Here is a 22967-nt window from a genome sequence, read left to right as displayed (position 1 = left end):
CCCCCCGGGCCGGGCGGGCCCGCCCGCCCCTCCCTCCCGGCGGCGTCGGTCGGTCGGTCGGTCGGCGGCGGCGTGCGAGGATGGAGCTGTTCCAAGCCAAGGACCACTACATCCTGCAGAGCGGGGAGCGGGCGCTGTGGTGCAGCCGGAGGGACGGCAGCCTGCAGCTGAGAGCCGGTGAGCCCCCGCCGCGGCGGGGCCGGGGCCGGGGCGCGCCTCCCTGCCCGCTTCCTGTGTGAGGAAGGGCGGGCCGGGACCCACCCGCCCGGGGTGCCCTGACCGGGAGTGGGGGGGCGGCTGACTGAGGGTCGCTGAGGGGAAGGGCGGTGGCGGGGACCACCCCGACGGCCGCCCAGAGCGCCCGGTGGCGGCGCCGAGCCCCCCGGGTGAGGGCCGGGGGCGGCAGGGCTCGTACGCCGAGGGTCTCCCTGGAGGTGCCGCGGGTCGGTCCTGTGGGGGCTGAGGCCTCCACGGGCGGGGGTGGTGGCGTGTGTGACCGCCGTCCCCGCCGCGGCGGTGCGGGGGGTCACGCGTGTCCCGGCGCTGGCGGCCCCCAGCGAGACGCGGACCGTCTGCGGACCGAGGGGCTGCGGTTCTGGCACCCTGTGTTTGTTTTCTCCGCGAAATAAGATGAGGGCTGCCCCTGGGAGCTCCCCGTGCCGAACCGGAATAGTTGGTGGTGTTGAAATGCACCCGGTCACTCTTACGGGAGCATCGCTAAATAAGAAAGGGCCATCTTGTGTTGGTGCCAGCCTTATATAAGTGATGCTCGCCCGTGTTTCTGATAAATGGTTGATTGCGTCTTCGAAAAAATGTATTCTCCTTTTTGAGGAGAAATTGAACAGGTGCCTACACTTGCGAGTTGCTCTCAGATTTTTTTTTTTTTTAGTAACTATAGGTAGTATAAGTGACAATTACAGCGGGGAGCTATGTGGTTTAATATCAGCTGTGGAGAAGGTAGTGGGAACAAAAATTGTAGGTGGAGTGAGTTGTGTTAACGGAAATTTTGAAACAATGGTAATTATAATATCCTATCTGGGAGGTTAGTCAGTAAAGGTGTCTATAAAATGAAATACCATCCTTAGGAATTAGATTGCTTTGAGTAATATACGTACCTTAGATGTAAAGGACCATAGTGTGCCGGCTTGTAAGTTAAAAACAAAGAGCAGGATGTTTCACCAAACATGTGGCTGGTTGCACAGATGTTACAGCTTTCTAAAATTGTGGTCCATTTTATACCAAAAAAGCCAGTTAAGCATGCATATGACTGGATTTGCTATCTGTGTATGGTACGTTTCATGAGCTTTTTCTAAAAGGCTGGAAAACTATACGCAAACATAAAATACTATTGTTACCTGTGTTTGTCCAAAGAACTGTTTTTCATACTGGTCTTGTGTTGTTTTTATACTTGAGTCATGTCTTGTCAGTGCAATTTGTTTGTTTCTCTTAGATAAAATTACACTCTGCCTCAAATTAACATGAGTTATTCTTGTCTAGCAGCTTCACTTATCGTTGAAAGTCTAGTAATACTCTGATAATATAATTCATCTTACTAAATACTTGATGTCAAGCTAGCAAACAATACTGCTAGTCAATGAAATCCATGTTTTCATGGGCCCCCCCCCCGCCCCGTTTTAGATTTGCTATAGTTATAATCATCTGCATAGGCACAAAAGCTCTTACTTGACCCAGAGTAATAAAAGCTCAAACTAGTGAACAGTAGTTCTAGGAGATTGTTGTTTGAAAGCTTTAACTTTAACAGGGTTGATCACTTGTTTTCAGGCAGCCATTGCTGTGATTTTTTTTTTTTTCTTGAAGTCCTTTAACTTCATGGAGGCTTTGCCAGCACCCAGCAGTCTGTCTGCATGGTGTTCAGCAGCATTTTGTCCTTAGCCTACCTTTAAATTTTCAGCCAGTATAAATGTGATCCCTGTTGTGTGTGACCTATAGATTAATGAAAGGTGATATGATATTGAAGTCTCTCAGTCTGCTTGAAACTCTGATTGTTAGTCACGCTTTCCCATTTCCATCTGTTGATAGTTTAGTTTTTCAAACCCTGTCTGTGGATCATCTTATTGAAAGTGGGCACTAGAGCTGTGAAATGAAATACCTTAGTATGTTGAAAGTAAACCCATGAAGGAAACAGTTCCCTCACAAGAAGTATTGCTTGGATCGATAGCTCTTGCTTGTATTAAGACAAAGCTGAATATCCTCAAGTTTGATTTTTATTACATTTGACCATTTATAATCAAGGCCACTGACCGGAAATGAGTAAATAGATTACTGTGTGATGAGTCACTCCCATATTAAAATAAACAAAGTCATAACTTGTGTTCATTGACATGTTTAATAGTCCGTCAAAAGGCTATAATCTAACTCTGTATCTTTACTTGGTTCTGGATGCCTTAGTTTTATTCTGTCCCACAGAGGCTGCTCTGAATTAATCTTTGTACATTCATGGATTGAAATACATAATACTGGCAAACCTTGCAAAGTATTGCTTTATATGATAGGTCTGAATCTAAATCTGATGCTAAGCTTTATAATGTTCTCCTCCCTCAACTATAAAGGCAAGTTCAGAAATTTGCTAATTTTGAAAGTTGTATTTCTGACCTCTTTGAATCGTGAACAGCTTTAATTAAAAAAAGGCAGAAAAACTTGGTAAATATTTGCTATAAGCAAAGCCTGAGGTTGGCCCTAGTCTGAAGGATGTCTATGTTTACAAGATATTTCTTGTGGTTTTTTCTCTGAAGTGAAAGCACTAATGAGTCACCTGCAGGAAATCCATGAATCACTTGGGCATCATAGATTTTGTTAGGAATTTAGCTGTCTACACTGTACTCTTTTTTTCAGTGCAGTGAAAAAATATGTAGTTCAACCATGCTTTAAATAACTTACATCAGGTCTTGGATTGGGATTTCACTCTTGGTTTACTCTGATTACGCTCTGCTTGGCTGCTCCTGACTGGTAGTTCTGCACAGATTACGAACATTGTTTTATTGATGTTGTTGATATAAATTATGTATTTATATATGCATGTGTATACACATATAGAAAAGAGCAAAAGTATTGAAGGCATTGAATTCTTTTCACCATTTTCTTATCAGCAGAAAAAGGAATGAAGTATTTTATGGGGTGAAAAGTTCTATTATCACTGTGTTGGCCTTGATAATATTCTGGGCAGTAATGCCAGACTAAGATTGGGAATAGTTGCTACTAAAACTATTACTAGTCGTAGTGCTGGTTCCCACCACCCTGGAGAAAAAAAACCCCAAACTATGAGATATTTTGAGTGATATAGATTGGAATTTTTCTAACACAATTTTTGGTGACTTAATTTTCAAAAGACTCTATTGCCTCTGCCTGTAAGAGAAAGGTGGTGTTAAGAGGTGTCTTACCTCTGGACCTATAACTGGAGGCAAATGAGCATTTGTTTGTTTTAAACACTTTAGGAAATAAGTGTTACAGTACTAATTTTCATCTGTTGTGAATCAGCAGCTGAAGCAATGCCTCTGAAATATTTTTCTTTTAATGAGACATGTTACCAAACAGTATTTTCAGAGTATCAGGGCACAGATTTCAGGTTAGATGTCTTAGTCTGATAGTGTGAAATCTTCTCTGAATCACAAATCATAAGGCCATTTAATACTCTAGTTATGTGTGCTTGCCTTACTCCTCAAAGACATTACAGGAGTCATGTAGAAATTTCTTGTTGGAATTCCTGAGCTGCTGTTCATGATTGTAGACTGGAGGAGAAGAGTAGTTCCTTTGTTTGAAGTCTAATGCCTGTAAATGCTCAAGTGAAGACCTTGAGCTAATGAATGGTATAAGGAGCAATGCCACTGATGCCAGATGTATCGGTAGGCTTAAGGCTATAGAACAGTCCTAAGCTTGGCTCTGAGGGATGATGGCCCGAGTGTTAAAGGTGCTATGGGATTAAGTATTTCAAACAAAACTGACTTCCTGAATTTCAGTAGTATGTCTTAGAAACTGCCTATCTATTCTGGAAAATGAATTCCAGAGGAGGTAGTTGTAGCTTTAGAAAAATTCTCTCCATGTTTCAAATTACTTCATAAGGAACCTCAAGCTGTTTTTTGACACTTTTTAGCTGCAATGGTTACTGAACTGTTTCTCACTCTTGCCTGCTCATTCTGTTCCCTCTTTTCCATACCCTTTCTTGGTTCTCGGCACAACATACTTGTGGTATATGTGACAAACCAGATGTCAGAACTGATCTGTATTAGCTGCAACCCAGTAAGGATGTATGCTTAAAAAATCTTGAGCAGTTAACTCCCTGTTGCTGCTTGCTCTTTCTTGCAAAAGAGAAGAGAGAAGACTAGGGGAGAGGGATAGGCTGCTGTATATCTTTCATCTGATTGAATATTACATACATTAGTCAATTTTGTAGCTTCCGACTGTGAGGCGAGATCTTAAAATGTATTTACCAGAGATAAATTTTCTACATTAATTAAATAAGTCTACTTTGTAATTCCATCCATGATTCTTTTTACAGAGCATAGCAAACCTAAACCTGAGACTGAAATGGGTTGATAGCGTGCTACGTTGTAACCTGGTGAGAATTAAATCTTGAGGTGAGATGTTTCTTGTTTAGTTTCCTTTTGAGTCTTAATAGCAGATGACGAGTTGGATATAACAAGAGTGTTCCTGTCTCTTTGTTTTTCCTTCCCCTTTTCCTTATATGAAGACGCCTGGAAATGCCACACTTGTCCCAACTCAGATGCATAGGTGTCTTAGAATTCCTGCCCACACTGAAATGACTTTAGTTTTTAAATAAATACATGAGAAACCTCTTAAGCTTGATATGCTGTTGCTTTTTTTTTGTGATCTGAAGGTTACTTGCTTTGTAAAGGGAAAAAAAGCTTCCCCTGCCCCCAAATTAAAATGAGTCTAATTCAGGTGGATTTTTGTGGCTTGTATTTTGCTAGCAGAGGTTAGACTCATCTTTTATCTGATGGGTTAGTATTAACTAAATAGTGAATAAGAAATTGTGGACTAACTGCAACTAAAATGTTTAGAACAGAAGGCACTAACAGGTAGAGGCCTTTCAATTAAGAAGGGTCTGCTTCTATATCAAAGGCTTGTGGGTTTTCGGTCTGTGAATACTGTTGTTTTTACTAGGTACTTTCACAGTTTAACAGTGTGGGTGATATTTCAGCTGTATGCGTAAGGAAACATTAAAACTCTAAGTGACTTCAGTTTTAAACTGTCTGAACTGCAGTAAAAGGCATTTATTTGATATGCCCCTTATGTTCTTTCAAAACAACTATTATAGATTGGAATGTGATTTTTTTTTTAATGGTCTTCAGTTGATACTATTAAGCATATGGGAGAGACCTTATGTTGCTGAAGTTATGCCCCAGAAAGAATTGTTTTAATGCTGTAGCTTCTTAATCTGAGGGTTTTTTAAGACACTTCCTGGAAGGTTTTGGATGACTTCAGGAAGTGATTTGGTGGGCAGTGGGGCATTTGCTGGTAATGAAAGAGTGAGACAGTCAACAAGAAAACACTTTCTCTTGCTTCTCTTCCAAACTGCTATGCGGCATGGCAGCTGCAACAGGAGCCTTGAGATGTCAAGGGACTCTGCAATAACTTCCACTAAATGCTTCCCTTGAACTGTGACACTTCTCAGGTGGTCGTTTAAAATTTTCTTTTAGAAGCAAATTCTTCAGTGCAATATCAAACAGGCCTCAAATACAGCTTAATTAAATATCAAATGTGTGTTTTAAACTCACTCTGTTAGGGTTGTGTATTGAGACTCAGGGCCCAGAGTTTGGCAGACTGTGCTTTTTTTCCCCTCAAATGTCTCAAAGGTTTGAGGCTACTGACAAAAGCTTTTTTTGTCAGTGTTTAGAGGTTTCATGATTCATGTTTAATGTTATGAAGAGCATGGATTTTTTAATACACATAGAGGTTTTTAGAGAATAAGATACAAATTTGGGAACGCAAAATTTACTTCTCATTAAGTGTTAAACTTGCTATAAACATGATTTAAAAAAAGTAGTTCTGCTCATTGAATGTTCTGGATTTGTTACAAAACAACATATAGTTATACTAATGGAGAAATTTGCATGCAAACTATATCTGTATTTCTTGAAAACCCACTATCCTTGTATGGTAATCTACCTTGATCTAGGATGATTTAACTCTTTATTTAAACAAACACCAACAAACTTTCCCCAGTTTATCTTCAGTCATGATTTAGCCATATCACTTGCTCTTGCAAGAATCATTTGCAAAAATCTTAACCCGGAAGTAACACTTGTTGTAAGATAGAATATGAAAACAGAGCCCACTGAGGAGGGGTGTGCCTATGGGTATGTGTGGGTTTTTCTTCCTCCATCTGTTTAAACTTTTTGTGAAGTGCTCTAATTCCTGTCTGTGGTGGTAACACTTCCAGCTGATGGTCATCAGTTCTATCAGCTGATCATGTTCTTATTATATCCTTATTTGTTAAAATAATTGCATTGCATGTGTCATCATAGGAAACAAAGTAATAGGATCAGAGTATCAAGAAGAGAAGAAATTGTTGGACAGATTTCTAGAGGAGGAAATTGGAGACAGTGTAAAAACGTTTTTTATGAAAGCTCTGCTTTAGTAAATGGGAATATTAATACTCAATGATCAGTTGTGTATTCTTGTTCCAAACATCTTTAATTGCTCCCGCAATGAAAACTGGGAGAGGATTTTTTTTTCCTGAAAAGCTGAACCAAAATGAATGGAAGTCCACTTGAACACTTAGGTTTTCCTTTTAAGGAATAAGTCTTACTTGAATAGAAGCCCTGAAACAGTGTACACTGTGTCTTTGAAAAACTGAAACCAAGGCACTTGAACATACTTTGAGCTTGAAAACTTATGCTCTATTTTGAGTAATGTACTAAGTCTTTATCTCTGATAAAATGTTAGGGATAGTAGACAAGATCGTACTGAGATGCTGAAGTAGATGGCATAAAAGATGCCAGTGTTGTGTGAAACGGGATTCTGAGCCAAATTTAAGAGTATATGACCTTGCCCAAGAGGTAGTTGCAAAATGTAAATGGCAAATGCGCTGGTCTGTCATTAATTGTTAACTTCTGGTTTGTTTTCTCCTTGTCTGTTTCTCAGTTTAGAAAAAACCAGCAACTTTCCCACATATAGCTGATGCTTAATTTTTTCCTTATACTGACACATCTTCCAGTAATGTTTAAATGATATATTGCTTGTTGACATTTGATTAAATAGTCAATTTGTCCCCAGAGGTTAAAAAAAAGGGGGTGGGGGAATATGTGATGTATGTGGCATGAGATCCTTTACTTTCTGTTCCTGAAACACATGTGCCAAATTTTTGAGTACAAGTCCCTTACTTAGTGTTTGAAATGGTTGTTCCCAATTGTCCTGGCTTCAACTGGGATAGAGTTAATTGTCTTCCTAGTAGCTGGTATAGTGCTATGTTTTTGAGTTAGGTATGAGAAGAATGTTGATAACACCCTGATGTTTTCAGTTGTTGCTAAGTAGTATTTAGACCAAGGCAAGGATTTTTCAGCTTCTTGTGCCCAGCCGGCAAGAAGGCTGGAGGGGACACAGCCAGGACAGCTGACCCAAACTGGCCAAAGGGCTGTTCCATTCCATGTGACGTCATGCCCAGTATATAAACTGGGTGGAGTTGGCCTGGGGAGGATTGCTGCTTGGGAACTGGCTGGGCATTGGTCTGTGAGTGGTGAATAATTGCATTGTGCATCACTTGTTCTGTATATTCCAATCCTTTTATTATTACTATTGTCATTAGTGTTAGCATTATTAGTTTCTTCCTTTCTGTTCTGTTAAATCATTCTTATCTCAACCCATGAGTTTTACTTTTTTTTCCTGATTCTCTCCCCCATCCCACCGGGTGTGGGGGAAGTGAGTGAGCAGCTGTGTGGTGCTTAGTTGCTGGCTGGGGTTAAACCATGACACCAATCCATAATTTGTTTTCTGCTTTGAGTTTGATTAGTTGAGCAGTCAGAGAAGAAAGTTAATTATGGAGTAAGAAGAAAAGGTGACAGTGAGGGAAAACTTTACCTTGGTTAGACTTGGCTCACCATGGCTATACCAGTATTTTTCTCATGGCTCTTAAGAAGCATTAACATAAATCAGTTCAGTGATAAATAAAACTATGTTTCATAATTGTGAAATCCTTCTGCTCAATGTTTGTATTTAAATCTTTTGAGGATGGGATAGCTTTCTTGCATTCTTTTTTGAGTATAGCTGTAGAACAAACTTTTTAAAAGAGCTTATCTTCAGAATGCATGAACACAGTGTTTAAACTGTCAGTTTTGTAAGTAGGTATGAGTAAAATCTTTCTCCTGCCTTTCTGATAATTTCCCTCTTACAAAGTAAATAGGCTTAAAAAAAATAAATGCAGACAACCTACTGCTTTCCTAGCTTTAAGGATATACCCACAAACAACTTGAGCTTTGTTAAAATATCAGCTGAAAATGGGAATGTGTCTTAGTCTGTAATAATATTAACTAATCCAGTGTTGTTAGTTTTGGAAGGATAAAAGATATTTCCTTACCGGTATGACTTCTGAGAAAGTATGTGTTTACAAGCAGAGTTCAGCAGTGTAGAAGAAGAATAAAGGGAAATTCTAAAGTAAAAAAAACCAACGAAACAAAAAAAACAAACACTGAGCTTCAGTGGTGTAGTGCCTATTTGCATTTTAAAAGTCTCTGCTGGTCACTTACCTGAATGGTATTTACAGGTTTGTGGAATGGGTGAGGAGGTGATTCTAATTTTAAGAGGTTGAAATGCATCTAACATGCCACACATTTAGCCAGCTACAGCAGTGGTCTCTAAAGTGTGGTGTAAACACCTTGGGGTGCACAAGACAATCCATTGGGGTGTGGGAAGAAAATATTTTGTACCATCAATGAAGATAAAATAAACAATATTTTAAAATTATTTCATACATTTAAAATTTCTATTTTTGTGTATGTTTTGTAATGTATGTGATATTAGTACAGTAGAACATGTGTATAACTTCGTAAATGTACATATATTTGGGGTGTATGCTAAAATTTTTTTACTGGTGTGGTATGTGATAAAGTTTGGAGACCACTTATCTACATGGTCAAATTCTGTCTACAGGGAAGATGTTTCACCTGGTAAAAAAACCTGGTAACCGCAGTTTGTTACCACTTCTAGTACAGGAGTTCCTTGTGCAGTTACTTGTAATACTGGATACTCTCCAGACAACTGACATTTTCCGTATGTTTTTAAGCTTCCTGAGCAATGCCTGGTGTCTCAGGGGATTTTGACTGCAAGAGAATACAAAGAAGTGTTCTTTATCAAAATGAGTATTAATGATTCATTTTTGTTAGGTACTTTCTCTGGGACTTGAATCCTGCTTTTGCAGCAATAGTACAAACTTGTATACTCTCATCCCCATTGCTTTAAATCTGTTACTATACAACCTGAATTGTACTTGAACTGTTCCTGTTCATCTAGTCTAACTTTGAAATACCGAAGGAAAGCATCCAAAGAAACTAAATCACTGTTTCATTTTCCTAGACACAAGTGGGTAGATGCATACATTGTAGTGTGCTGTGCTTCTACAGTTGAGGCAGGCACTCTAAGAAACTTGCACTGAATTACTGTTTGGAAAACATACTTCTCATTATCGGAGAGTGGAGGATAAGCAGGCCTTATAGCAAGGCTGTAAGGTGTAGTAGCAGTGAGAAGACTAACTGGGATTTTTTTGAAATCCTCCTAGTGTAGCCTAGCTGTAGGATTCTTAAGGGGGGTGAGTGTGGGGGGAGGCATATTGGGGAGTAGTGGTGATTTCACTTCTCTCTTAGAATTGAAATGCTTTGCTTTATAAGGGATTGAGGGCTCAAGACTAACACAGACAGTGCAAGCTGCATAAATGACAAATTAAAGATAATTAAAAAAGGTGATTAGCTGAAGGGATAACTTGTTTAAAGTTTGGGGGAGACTATGCAAGTAAATGAAGTTAACACTTCATGACAATAAAGAGCTTGTACTTGTAATACTAAAAGTCTTAATACTCCTCCATCTTTCTGTAATTATAGTAGTTTATATTTAAACTTAGAAATCTGTGCTGAAAGGAAAACTTAATTAGCCTAAGTTTTGTTTGCATAAGTAGTACTTCATTTCCTACAAGAGAAGGAAGTTCAAGTTTATACTCTTAAGTCTTCCCAGTTAATTTGTAATCTCTTAATCCTGGCTAATATTTCAGAACACTATTCAAAGATGAACTGGAACTTGGAAGCAGACTTTCTTTTCAAAAGCCACAAGAGGTCATGAGGGTCCAATAGTGCTAATAATAGTCTTGTGGTTGTCCTTGATCTAAAGCAGATGCAATTTAAAGAAAAAAAAAATTCTCAAATCTATTTAAAAATAGCGTGGAAGTTTTTTCTTGAAAGTTAACACTTAGTATCAGAAGTTACATTAGCGGAGCTGAAAGTTTTACTTTGGCTATTTACAGTGAGTTACTTGGCTTTTACTTTATATATATAAATGTGTATTGCTTGTGTTGAATGGTGAGAATGATTGTGAGAATTACTACTCTGTCAGGCTATGGAAAGAATTTTTTGAGAAGTAGCATGCACTCAATGTCTGTTTGTACACTTGCATATAAACTGAGCTTTTGAAGTTCAGTGATGTTTTGTGTGTTTCTGTACTGAGCACACTGACAGGAAACACTTTCTAGCCAAAGTCCATTCCTGAAAGCCAGTGAAGTTTGAGGAAGATAAGAGGAGTATACTCCCTGAACTGCAGCAAGACTGGAAGATAAATAGTTATGGCGATTTGATGGATTGAATCAGGTAGTGGCTCAGTAGTAAGGGCTCAAGTGATTACAAATGAAATTTTTTTCTTCCTGTCTTCTCCCCAAAGGAAGCTGTGACAGCCTGCCTCCTTAAACTCTTCAGACTTGCCTAGAGTCATTGTAGTTGAGCAAGTGGCTTATCTGAAAGCAGTGGTTTGTTTTCTTATCAGAATTTGTGCCTGACCTAGGATCAACTCTGCTGGTGGTAGACTGGAGAAAGAGCTAGAAAGCAGTTTTGGCTTTTGATGCTCTTCCAAGTTGCTTTTGTATCAACTTTTTCAGGGTTATGTTTGTGTAAGCATGAAGAATTAAAGAAACTTTATCTGGTATTGCATAGCCCCGTATCACTGCTGGTAAGCTCTGAGGGGTGGTGGTGGAAGTAATCACATCAAAGCTGGTTTTGTTCTGAATTTGTGACGGAAGTTCTATTGTGCTGCAACTACAATGCTGATACAATTGCTGTGAATAATAAATGTATCATCAGTGATCGTTAATCTCTGACAGGAATCAGCAAAAAGTGGCAATGCTTATTTTAATAGCTTGAATTTAGTTGGTGGGATAAGGGAAAGAATGAGCAATTTTGTACTTTGGGATGGAAACTTGGTAAGCAAGGACATACCTCAGAGTATTAAGGGCATGTGTTAAGGCCTATCAAATCCTAGCAATTGTCTCAAATTAAAACATACTGAGGACACCAGAGAACTCCCCAAGTTGAAGATCTTCCATAGGGCTCAGCTTGCTGCTTGTAGTGACTTTTTCTGCACAGAGCTTCCTACTTTCTGCTTTGAAGGACAATGACTGTCTTGGCAGTGCTCATTATAACCAACACAATACTGTAAGAAGTCTGTTTCAACAATAATGTGTTGCAGTTTCAGATTAAGTCTTTATTCCTGGCTGTTTGAGTTTCAAGAGATCACTAGATGATGAGCATGACATCTATAGGAATATAAGTTTGTGTGGGGAAGCAAGAGTAACTGTATTGATAAATTGTATTTCACATTATATCTCAAAGCATTTGGTCTGTTTTGGGTGTAGAGAGAAGTCCAGTGATAGAGCCTTGTGGTAGTTAATTCTTATTGATAAGGCATTTCTTAAAAAAATAAAATAAAATTCAAACTTGCCATGTGTTGTTTCAGCATTCAGCAGTCAGAAATGTGGCCACATGTCTCATACGAATGCTGTCTGAAAACTTTTAACTGAGAATTTTCTTGAAACAGTCAGCCTTTACTGTTAGTAGCTTGATAATCACGCTTATCTCAAGAGCCAGTGCTGTCCAGCTGGTGGCTCCACATATTGTGTCTTTAAACTCTTAAACCGTAATGTTCATTTAACTCCAAATGCATTCTCTTTTTTTTTTCCCAAGCTCGTCTATACTTTAAGTGAACATAGGAGTCAGAGTTTAGGGCCAGTTCTCATTGTGCCTCTGCACTACGAGGGAGAAGTATTCCTGTAGAAGTCTTGGACACATTTTGTATGATTATGCCTAGGGCTACATATGTCCACAAAACTAATAGAACAGCTACATAAGACCCACTTGTCCTACAGTTAGTGATTCCAGTTTCCTTATGTCCTCTTGCAGGCAAGTCTAAACTATTGTCTCTTTATATCTAATTAAAACAAAGCCTTGTTTTCTCATTTTTTTAATCTATTGTAAGCTACTAGAAGAAAATATCACTTACTATCCAGAGCTTTCTTAGTAATATCTCTTGTCATAGCAGGAAATCAGTAGTTTAAAAAGACTTAGATGGTATTCTAGATGACTAGGTTTGTAGTGGCTATGGTAAGCCTTCAGTGGTTTGGTTCTTTAAATTCTTCCTGTGCCTAGCTTTTTTTGGCTGCTTGATGTATCTAGCTGGTTTCTAGCTCTCGCAGTGGAATATGAATGCAGAAGTCAGCTGCAAAGAAGCAAAAAGTAGATGAAGTCTGAGACAATACAGCTCTGGAAAATTCAGAGGTGAAGACAAGACTCTGGGGATTGTGTGGGTGAACTGGGAAAGAAGGTGGAAGACTTGGGAGTGAGGAAACCTGCCTGTGTTCCTCTTTCCTATAAGTTTGATAGTGCAGATTTTCCACTTGCACTCAGCATACAGATGCTTTTGCATGTTGTTTGGACTGAAACTCTGAGCTCAAGACTGTCCTAGAGCTTATTTTGTATGAGCACAAGTCTTTGGCATACAGATACAAGATGAGTTTAGATACTTCAGCAAGTTTTGAGGGTAAATCAAACTGTTCACACTCATAGCCACTGTTGCTTATTTCCTGGTGCTTGTCTATCTGTATTAGTCTCCTTAACTTCATTTAATTATTGCATGATTCATACTAGGTTCTGTACAGACCAAGTAACTTTCTGTAGCACTCTTACAGTGAAACATGAAGAACCAGGAGTTTCTCTGCAGATATAGCCCATTAAATGGTACAGCCTGGTTGCACACATTAATTGTAGCCCTGTACTGCCTTCTGCAAACATAGCTTTAAGTTCTGCTGCCACGTGCTCTTAGTTCTTGCTTGTCTGCATACAAGCACATGTGATATATCCCCTTTAAATGAGTTCAACTTAGATCTATCCTGACTTAAACCATTTCTATTGTATCTCATGTAAATTCTTGCATTTAATGATGAAATTAGCTGAGTCTGGTTTACATTTAAATGTTATGCTGAAAGCTAGGATTAAATATGTGTTCTTAGAATAGCAAAGTCTTAATTACAATGTTTCAAGGAGGATACAGTGTTTGAAAATAGGTATGTAAAAAGTATCAGACTGAGTATCAGTTGTTACCTGCAGATTTCTGACTTCCAAGAAGAAATTAAGGACTTGTAAATAAACTGTATGTAGGTGGATGATTTGTACCCTTATGTATCTTAAGATACTGTGTGAGTTTGTTCTTTCAAATGTTCATCTGCTTACACCTAAGTGTAAGCCAAGATATTTAATTTGTCTGGATGTTAAAACTGGAGAAACTCTTCCACCTTGGAACAAGTGAGTTCTGGTAGATAATAACAAGCTTCTTGTCCTTGGTATAGAAATACCTTCTCTTCTCTGCCTTTGCGAGTTTGTTCTCTCCTACACGGATATTAATAGCTTTTAAGGATTTGTTTTCACTTAAAAGATTTGACTTACAAAACTTACTTGTTCCCACAGTCTTGAGCTCTTGAACAGGTACTACACCAAAATTAGAAACTCTTTCTGAGTATCAACAATGTGTGTCTGACTACAGAATACTCTTAGTGTTTATACTGTCTTACTGACTTGCATCAAGTGATGGCTTGAATGCATGTTGAGAGGAGTACCCTTTATAGCTTAGAAAGTTGATGGTGTTGCCTTCCTGCTTTCTCTTCCTGTGTGGTTCACTGGAATTTCTTAACAGTAGAAGAACTATAAACCTGAAACTTAAGTTTGTGTACTTCAGTATTCCGTGTAGTTGTTGAGAGTGTTTTAAGAAAAGAGGAAGTGTGTGTGTGCATGTATATAGAAAGAGGATGTCAAACTAATCGTAATTGGATAGGTATGGGAGAGAGCTGGGGCTGGAAGTTAACATCTGCTAGGTTTTTGAAGCTATGTAACTAACTCAATGACCTGTATTCAATTCCACCGTACCATGTACAATATCAGTTAAGTTACAAATTCTAATCGCCATTAGAAGGACTAAGCTTCCATTGAACTGAATTACTGTAGCCCCAAACAATTATGTTTGTTTTTTAAAATATCTGGGGTAGGACTTTAAATTGGAAACTTAGTAATTTGGTCATAGCTACCTGGTAACAAGCAAAAATTGGACAGCCTATGTATCTTATTCTTATTGCAGGAATAGTGGTGTATTTTCTACCCTCCAAGGTGGGGAAAGTGGAGAGAATGACCATCACTGGATTAATTGTCCTGTTGAGTTAACTTTAAAAAAACAGGAGTTTTGTTCTTTTTTGCAGCCACTGATCTTCTTTTGGCTTGGAATCCCATTTGTCTGGGCCTGGTAGAGGGAGTCATTGGTAAAGTTCAGCTTCATACAGGTATGTGGTTGTTGGGTTTTTTGTTTGTTTTACTGCTAATGCACTTTGTTTTGAAGTCAGTGATATTACAAATAATACTGTGTAGCTCAAATGGAATTATGTAGTGGTTTTTGCAATGGAGGTGTACTCCCCAACTATGTGAACTTGTCAAAGTGATTATATTATAGCTGCAGATGCAAATTCCTTCTACTTTCCAGTGTATGTATTTTGGTTCATCACTGTCCTCTAAAAATAGAGAACTGTGTTCACAAAGAGTAGAAATTTGTGTTTGAAGTTCTATCTGAGGCTCCATGTGAGATCTGTAAAATTGTTGTACCTTTTTGAATAATCCTTTCAAACTTTTTTGTTTTCCTATGATACAGTGCAAAAGCTAATGATGGCAGCTTTCACAAAAATAAGTCTTGAATTCTCAATGCTATATGAAAACCTGAAGAATAATTACTACCTTGGTAGATGAGTATTTGAAAGTAAAAGGAATGCTTACACTTAACTACAAATAAGTTTAAGATAGCTATAAAATGAAAGCAGGTGTAGAATGCGTTGTAATTTAATGTTAAGCTTGTCTCTAACTGATTCTAGTACCTTTTCCCTGTAAAATAAAGTCAATGCTCTTCTAGCTTTAGTCAGCTGTAGATTCCTGTATCCATAATAAATATTTATTTTGATATATACCAGCTTTGTCTAGAAAGATTCTTTTGCCAGTAGAGCTCTAGCTTTCCTACCTGTCAGTAAAAAGATATCCAGCCATAAGCTCTGCTTCACTTACTGTGTGCTGTTCTTTTTGTGAATGCTTAGACTCTGCATTTAAAGTAGTGCCTGGCAATATGATCAATATGGGTAAAGTTTCAAGTGTGTTCCAGGATAGCAGGACGGATTAAGTGCTGAAATGGATCAGATGTTTGTGGTCCATTGAATAGAAACAGATTAGTCAAGATGGCAGTGGCATACTAGCAGTAGGGGAGGAAGGAAAATGGGGACTGGTACACCACTGCATGAGCATATGACAGACGTAGTTCTAGGAAATGCTTGGCTCCATAGCTCCTGTAACCTCTAGGTCTTGTTTCTGAGACTAATAGTTCAGAGCCTATCTCTCCATGAAGTTTATGGTCATGTCCTCTTTCCAGTTGCATCGCTTTATCTTCTTTGAATTTCACCTGATATTTTTGTCTGTGCTCATTCTACAGATCTGTTCAGCCATCCTTTTTTTCAGATCTGATGATGTGAAGTGGTTCAGACTCTGCCATCTCACTTTCTCTTCTCATCCAGGTTGTCTGTGCTGTTCAGCATGTGCTGTTCATGATGAATGATGGCTAAACTCCAGTAATGACCTCTTTCTGCTGTGGGAAAATGCTCAATGATTGTTTTTAACATGTTTTTTTGCGTGTGTTGTGTGGTGGTGTTGCGTGTGGGTTTTTTTGTTATTTAAACCAAGTACTTAGGTACACAAAGGCCTTCCCCCCTCTCTCTAGGGAGTCTAGTATAAAAGCCTGTGAAGGGGCAGACCTTGTCAAATGCTTTCTGGAAGGTCTAGAATGTTATGGCAACTGAATATCCTTGCATGTGTGCTTATTGTGAAGTACTTCCTCTGCTTATGAAAGCTGAGTTGAAACTTTCCCCAGCATGTGACATTTCAACAGGTGCCAGCTTGCTGTTGTCAAGTAAATTAAGATTATCACATAATAAGTGTTTCCATGTGTCCTATAGAGCTACTGAATAGAGCCTATAAGAGTCTTTCCATGTGCCCTATAGAGCTACTCAATCAATGATTCTCATCCAGGCACTCTGGTCAGTTGCTGCTTAGGCCAGTGGAAGCATTTTATTTCCTCTCTGCCTTGTTCAGATGATACCATCACAAACTGTTCATAGACTATCCTTCTTGCTGTTGATATTCTGGTATTTAGTGATGCAACTGTCCTGTAAACAGACATTTGTTTTCTACCTTTAAGTGTCTGAAGAAGGATACAATCTCCAGCTATTTATCCTTACTTTTCTGCTGGGAGCTAGTGCTCCCTTGAATCTGCTGACAGTTGCTGATGGGTGTCCTCCATCAGGCTGCAGCCCAAATGAGAGGGCTGACTGAGATGTCTTATGTAGGTCTCTGGAAACCTATTACTGTCAATGAACTCTCACTTGATCATATTCAAGTGTAGTTTTGTGTAATCTTCTAGCTGAATCATCTAGCAGTCTGTAACAGTAACCTGTCTTCATTACTTATTCTTGTATCAATCTTTGTCACCTGGAAACTTTATCAGCAGAAGTTGTATAAATATTTAACATTGCTGGACCATTGTCTCCAAACTTAGTAAGAGTACTGTGCTGCAGAAGCTGGGTGAAATGCTTTTCTCCCAGAGCTAATCTGGAACAGGAAGACTTGTTGCTCTGATTTCTTCTCCCCTGCCCCCAGATTATAAAGATCAGAAAACTTAATTTGAAGCTCCTCTGGCTAGCTAGAGTCCTGTATGGGCTTGTCCAGCTCAGAACCTTGTTATTAGCTATTGTTGGAGAGAAGTACTGGTGTGTTTTAAAAATGCTTAGCACATATTGACTAATACTGGAAACTTTAAACACCTTTTCAAGTATTGAAGTTGCTACCAGTGCACTCTAAAGCTGTAACTAAGTCTATAGACACTTTAATGTCTTGAGCATAGATGCTTATAAGTTCTTGAAAGATTTGCTTAATGTGAGAATACCGGTGTAGTCCTAAAATGACCTTGAAATGTCCCTGTAGGCAGTTTTGGGCTGTCCTTAATTTAGCATTGAAATACCCTTCCCAAATTGTTGTAACTATGGATGGGATTTAATTTATTCTTAATCTTGCTGGTTCTGCTGCTGGCCTAGTACAGGAGAATTTGTAGTAAAGCTTCTGTGGCAGGGAAGCAGTCTCATAGAAACCAGCTAGCCAATATTGCATGGTTTATTTTTTAATTCTTTAAAGAATTTTTGCTATGAGATGGTCGGTTGTACATCTGGACATAACTGTACGCTCACATTGGAGATGAAAGTCGACTTGAAGTATCACTTGGTTCTTCCCCAATACTGAGTTTTCTTAAACATTAAGATGCTTTTGGGGGGATGGGGGGTGGGGCAGAAAGCCAAACAACAAAACCTTAGCTGAATATCGGAATGCGAGGATATGGTCTCTTACCTTTTTCTGGTCTCTTCCAAGATGACTTGTAAGAAAATGTGGAGTAAAAATGGGAATAGAAGGAAAATGATTTTAGAATATGTTGTGGAGATAAGTTACTGAAACAGAATGTTGCACGTTTTCTTGGTACAGATGCACAATTAAAACTCTCTGCATGATCTTCCCGTATAGAGGCAAGCATGTCTCTTGCATAAACAGTGTCTCCTTTACAGAATCTTAATTTTGTTTTGTGGTCCAGTTAGTGTGCATACATACAAAATATAAGTGTAGCCATTCAATTTTGTCAAAATCCCAATACAGAACTAGGAAGAGGTTGTGTTATTTTTTGTTGAAATAAAAAGTAGATACTTTAATACACTAAAATGGTAATGGTAGCCTGAAATTGAATCACTTTTGATCAAAGACTACTTAGCAAGTTGATCAAACATTGCAGTGCTAGAATATGCTCAGAGTTAATACTGTGTATCTAACTATAACCAAACCTGGATTTCTTAGCCACTTCCGCTTAATTACCACCACACATTTTTCTGTTTCTTGGTCAAAGCATATTCCTATGCAGTTTAATGTCTGTACTCATTTCAATTTGGTGTGCTCTTCCAGTGCTGGTTAATTAAGACCCAAATTAAATGCTGCTGGCAAAGTTCCATAGACTCGGTAAACAGAAGTGGAGTTCCTCCTTTCCTGTCCCCGGGAAAGGAAAACTTTTTTTGTTAGCATGCCTCTGAATCTTGATAGAAACAATTAGTGGTTCAGCATCTGCAATATCTTCAATGAGATGTAACTGCTGCCATTTGTAACTTCGTCCAATCAACAACCTAAAACATTCTTTTTGCATGCAACTAATTTTAAGTTATTCAAGTAACAAAAAAATAAGAAAATGGTAACATGGAATTTCTTGGCTAAAATCAAAATACTTGCAAAAAGCAGTGTTTATAGTAAAGTTATGCACAGTTTAAGAAAAGTTACTGCAAAAGCATTTGTGGAAACTAAATACTACATTGTTTGGGAAGTGTTAGAGAAAATAAACAGCAGTGGTGTGCTAACACTGTTGAAGCAAAAGAGCTAAATTCCTGTTTTAGTGAGGAATGGGAGGTAGTAGCTTACTTTAGATAATAGTACTTTAAATTAGTTGTTGCCATCTGCTCTGCCATAGTTCATAAAACACTAAAAGTGAACATTCAATCTTGAGAGATGATTTAAAACATGAGGTCTTCTGGAATGACATATAGCTGTAGTGTTCTTCTCTTGTACGCACCATACCTCCCACACTGAGTAGACAATAACTAATCTTTTTTTTAAAAGCTATTCTGTGGAGCTACTTTTTTAACTGCACAAGCACATACTCTATTTAGGTATTCAGTTATTTAGATATTGCTGGCAATTATAATATGCTTCTTCTCTGGCTGTTGATGAAGCTTTTACTGTAGGGCATACTTTATCTGCATAATTACTTCCTTACTGTTTTCTTTTGATCTGCTGGGGAATTCCTGTTTTCTTTCAATGTTCTGTGGCTCTGGCTATAATACAAATAGAGTTTTGAAATGTACACCAAGATGACTTTGAGTGCATTTTAAAAAATGATATAGGGATACAGAACTCACTTGGCTGTATTAAACTCTTGTTTACTACTACCAGGGTTTGTTAATATGAGGTAAACTAGAGAATTTTTTTCCAGTTTTCACTAAGGTCTATCTGCTTGGAAGTGCTTTTACATTATACTTTTTTCCAATGGAATCATATTGATTATTTCACTGGAGCTGTAGATGGTATCCATTCTTAAAAGAGTATCTGTTCTGTTGACATACACTGGTGATTTCCTCATACCAGTAAGTTGTGTGGCTAACCTTCTGTAGGTGGGAACAGATGCGATTATAGCACTGCCCACCAGGAATATCTGCCTGGATATCTGATTGTACTACCCTTCTGTTAAGCTTGGATTGCCCTGGGTTTCCAGAGACTGTATTGTTCTTGCCTACTGGAAAGCAATATAGAAAATGGTAGACCTTTTTAGATGAAGCAGTAGACATCTTCATCTGTTGCTGGTGTTTTGGGCAGCACTTCAATTTCGCCTTTTAAAAAGGATTTTCTTACCTACTTATTGGTCTTCTCACTGTTGCATAGAATCTGTCCTGTTTTCCTTTGCTTCCCTTTTCTTATTTCCACCTTACCCCCATGGTTGCTGGGTGGAATGTTGGAGGCAAAGGCAGGTGTTCTCCAAGTCATGTTGCCTGTACCTATACAGAAAAGCTGTTCCAGTGCCTGCTGTCAGTGAGGATAACTGTCTTGCTGGCATTTGCTGTCACTCTTGCCCTTATTTGTTATCCTTTGACCAGTTTTTAGGAGATGATGCTTATGTCACAGCTTTGAGTAACCTGATGCAACCTCAGAGCTGATCCTGCTTGTGCAGGGTGACATCCTGAGATCCCTTCTGACCCGACTTGTCTCTGTGATCCTATAGAGATTATGTTTCTGATGTTGTGTTCAGGAATTAGTGCAGGACTTGCTTTAGAAGATCACATATATTCAATAAGTGGTGCATGTCTTTATTCCCTTTTCCCTCCTCCCTTTTTGGGGTGCAGCCTCTGGTTCTCACAGTGTATTTGTAATTATGAGGATCTGTAACTTTTAAAGGCTTCTTAATACCCAACATATGCACATCTCTTTTCTAAAGATAGTAATACAAAAGCAAAATAAGGAGTGGAGTGTCATAATGCACAGTAGTCTATTTAAAATGATTATTCAATTTCTTTAGATAGAAGAAACTGCTGCTTGTACACATTGTCAGATTTGGGTTGAAGTGTTCAAGGTTTTTTTTTAATTGCAGTTATTGGGAGCTTTGATAGACCTTTAATTCTATGCTGAGTGTGTATTGGAAAATCTGGGAAAGAGAACAATTCTTGGTGTCCTGTGACTTTAAACATGTTATCCTGGGTTTTTCTTAAGCACTTGGAGGATAAAATACTGCTTAGAATTTACTGAGCAAGGAAAACAGACTTTATTTGCTATAAAGCCTGTAAATAGATTTTTCAAAGGCTGTATATTGTATTCAAAGGCATAAAATATGACACACTCAACTGTCACAAGTGTGGAAGTGTGTTTAAGTCTACCATAGCAGGCTTTCAATGTCTGTATGTGACCTCTTCAGCTAAACTTGGTTGCTTCTCATTTGGGAGAAATTGTGAGTGTACATGTGTGTCTCTAGGACTTTCTGTGCCTTTTCTATCTCTCAACAGAACTTTCACTTTTGACTCATAAAAGCCCAGCATACTACTAGCATGCTAGTGATCTAAGCAAGGGATTAAAATTTAGGAAGCTAATAATGTCCAGGCACTATTCAGCAGTCAGTGGGAATGTTTGTTCTGTTTCCCTGTCTCTTTAAAGTGTTGAAGCTATGATTGCAAATTTTGTAGACTGAGTGTGTGTATGGAACGCACCTGTTACCAATAACTTAATCTTTGGCTCATTAATTTCTACACCACTAAGATGCACATACTTCAGGAATGATGTTGGGAAGCTTTAAATGTACATGAGTTGCTTTATGATGCAGTCCATGTTTGCTCACCAGATTTCTTAACTTCTAAATATTGTAATCGGATGTTACCCATGTCTGTCTTGTTTGCTGTTTTATACACAACAGAAGGTACAAAGGGAAAATCTTAGCTTGCTGTCTGTTGAGCTCCAGCTATTCTTTTCAAATTGTACTGCCATTAGTGATGTTGGTGGGAATGTGCATCATCCTAGAGACTGCCTAATTGCTATAGATGCAGTGCTAACTTTACCTCTAATGGTTAAGTCTATGAAATAGTTGATCTCCTTATTATATTAGAGACTGAATAAGTATTGTTTTTGTAGAGGTGTTTTGTTTTTTTCTTAATTGCAATGCATAATAACAAAACAGCAATAGCAAATCATCATTCACTGGAGTCTTCTAGTCAAATGGTTCCTGGCAGGGGTTTTACAGTGGGGAGAAGCTTCTGGCAGACTAATCAAAGTAAATGTCTGACAGACAAATAAAAGCATCTACTACTCTTTTTCCAGATTTACCGTGGTGGCTACTTTTAATTCGTCAGAAAGCATTGATTGGCAAACTTCCAGGAGACCATGAGGTTTGCAAAATAACAAAGATTGCAGTGATTCCACTTTCTGAAACAGAGCCTCAGGATTTGGACTTAGAGGTATGACTATCTTCAGTGAATTGACTTTCCTGCCTGTGCTTCAGTGAAATTTAAATGTGAAATATAATAGTTAAACATATGCCTCTTTTATCTCTTTTTGCTGGTGTATGTGGATGTATTGAACATTTTGTGCTTTTTAAATACTGTTTTTTTGATTAAAAGTTTTTATTTTTTTAAATAGATATCACCAGTTCTGCTGGGGAGGGAAATTACAATAATATTATAGCCAAATTTCATAAAGACCCTTGAAAATATCACACAGGAACAGAATTTTATTAGTGTAACTGAGCAACAGATCATTTGAGAACAGAACTGAATCCATTGGAATCATCTAAAGGGACAAAGCTGTAGACTAGAATAGGAACCTTGGGTTTTTGCTTAAAAAAAGCTATCCTGATTACTTCTTAATGACTAGGATGGTAAGACTTCCGGTAAATCCTAGTACTCTAAGATGATGTACACTGTTTAGTAGACTGTTGGGAGAACAAGTCTGGCTTCAGGCTTCTCTTTTGAGTGTGTGTGGCAGAGAGGGATGATGATAGGGGTACAGGATGACTTGTGATAGTATCTATGGTGCCTGTATGACAGCATGAGAATCCTTCCCTGAAGAGGGAAAGAGTAACATGGAATCTCCAAAGCTTTGGTGGAACTCTAGGAGCATGAACAGCTGCTGAAGCACTGTTTTGGAGTCTGGGCATTAGAACCTCCCAGGGTCTGGGATGCAAGAATGTGACTTCAAACCTAGATGCAATACCTTCCTGTTCTTAATTATGTAGGCAAAAACGTACGGCATCAGCTAGGTGTTTCTGTGCCTAGAAAG

General features: G+C 38.5%; 1 protein-coding gene across 2 annotated transcripts in view; it reads left to right on the top strand.

The window, feature by feature from the left end:
• Nucleotides 1–39: 39 nt before the first annotated feature.
• Nucleotides 40–22967, top strand: part of INPP5F (inositol polyphosphate-5-phosphatase F) — a 45329-nt gene continuing 22401 nt past the window's right edge. For both annotated transcript variants that reach the window (XM_010564680.1, XM_010564679.1), the window contains exons 1-3: nucleotides 40–177; nucleotides 14747–14827; nucleotides 22011–22147. In XM_010564680.1, coding sequence (XP_010562982.1) covers nucleotides 81–177; nucleotides 14747–14827; nucleotides 22011–22147 — 315 coding nt within the window. In that variant the 5' untranslated portion in view covers nucleotides 40–80. The remainder of the gene's footprint in view (nucleotides 178–14746; nucleotides 14828–22010; nucleotides 22148–22967) is intronic.

Source organism: Haliaeetus leucocephalus, unplaced genomic scaffold, assembly GCF_000737465.1.
Source record: "Haliaeetus leucocephalus isolate CR32 unplaced genomic scaffold, Haliaeetus_leucocephalus-4.0 Scaffold184, whole genome shotgun sequence".
In the NCBI taxonomy this organism is placed as follows: Eukaryota; Metazoa; Chordata; class Aves; order Accipitriformes; family Accipitridae; genus Haliaeetus; species Haliaeetus leucocephalus.
Note: the sequence above shows the minus strand (reverse complement) of the source record. Positions and strands in the feature narration are given on the sequence as shown.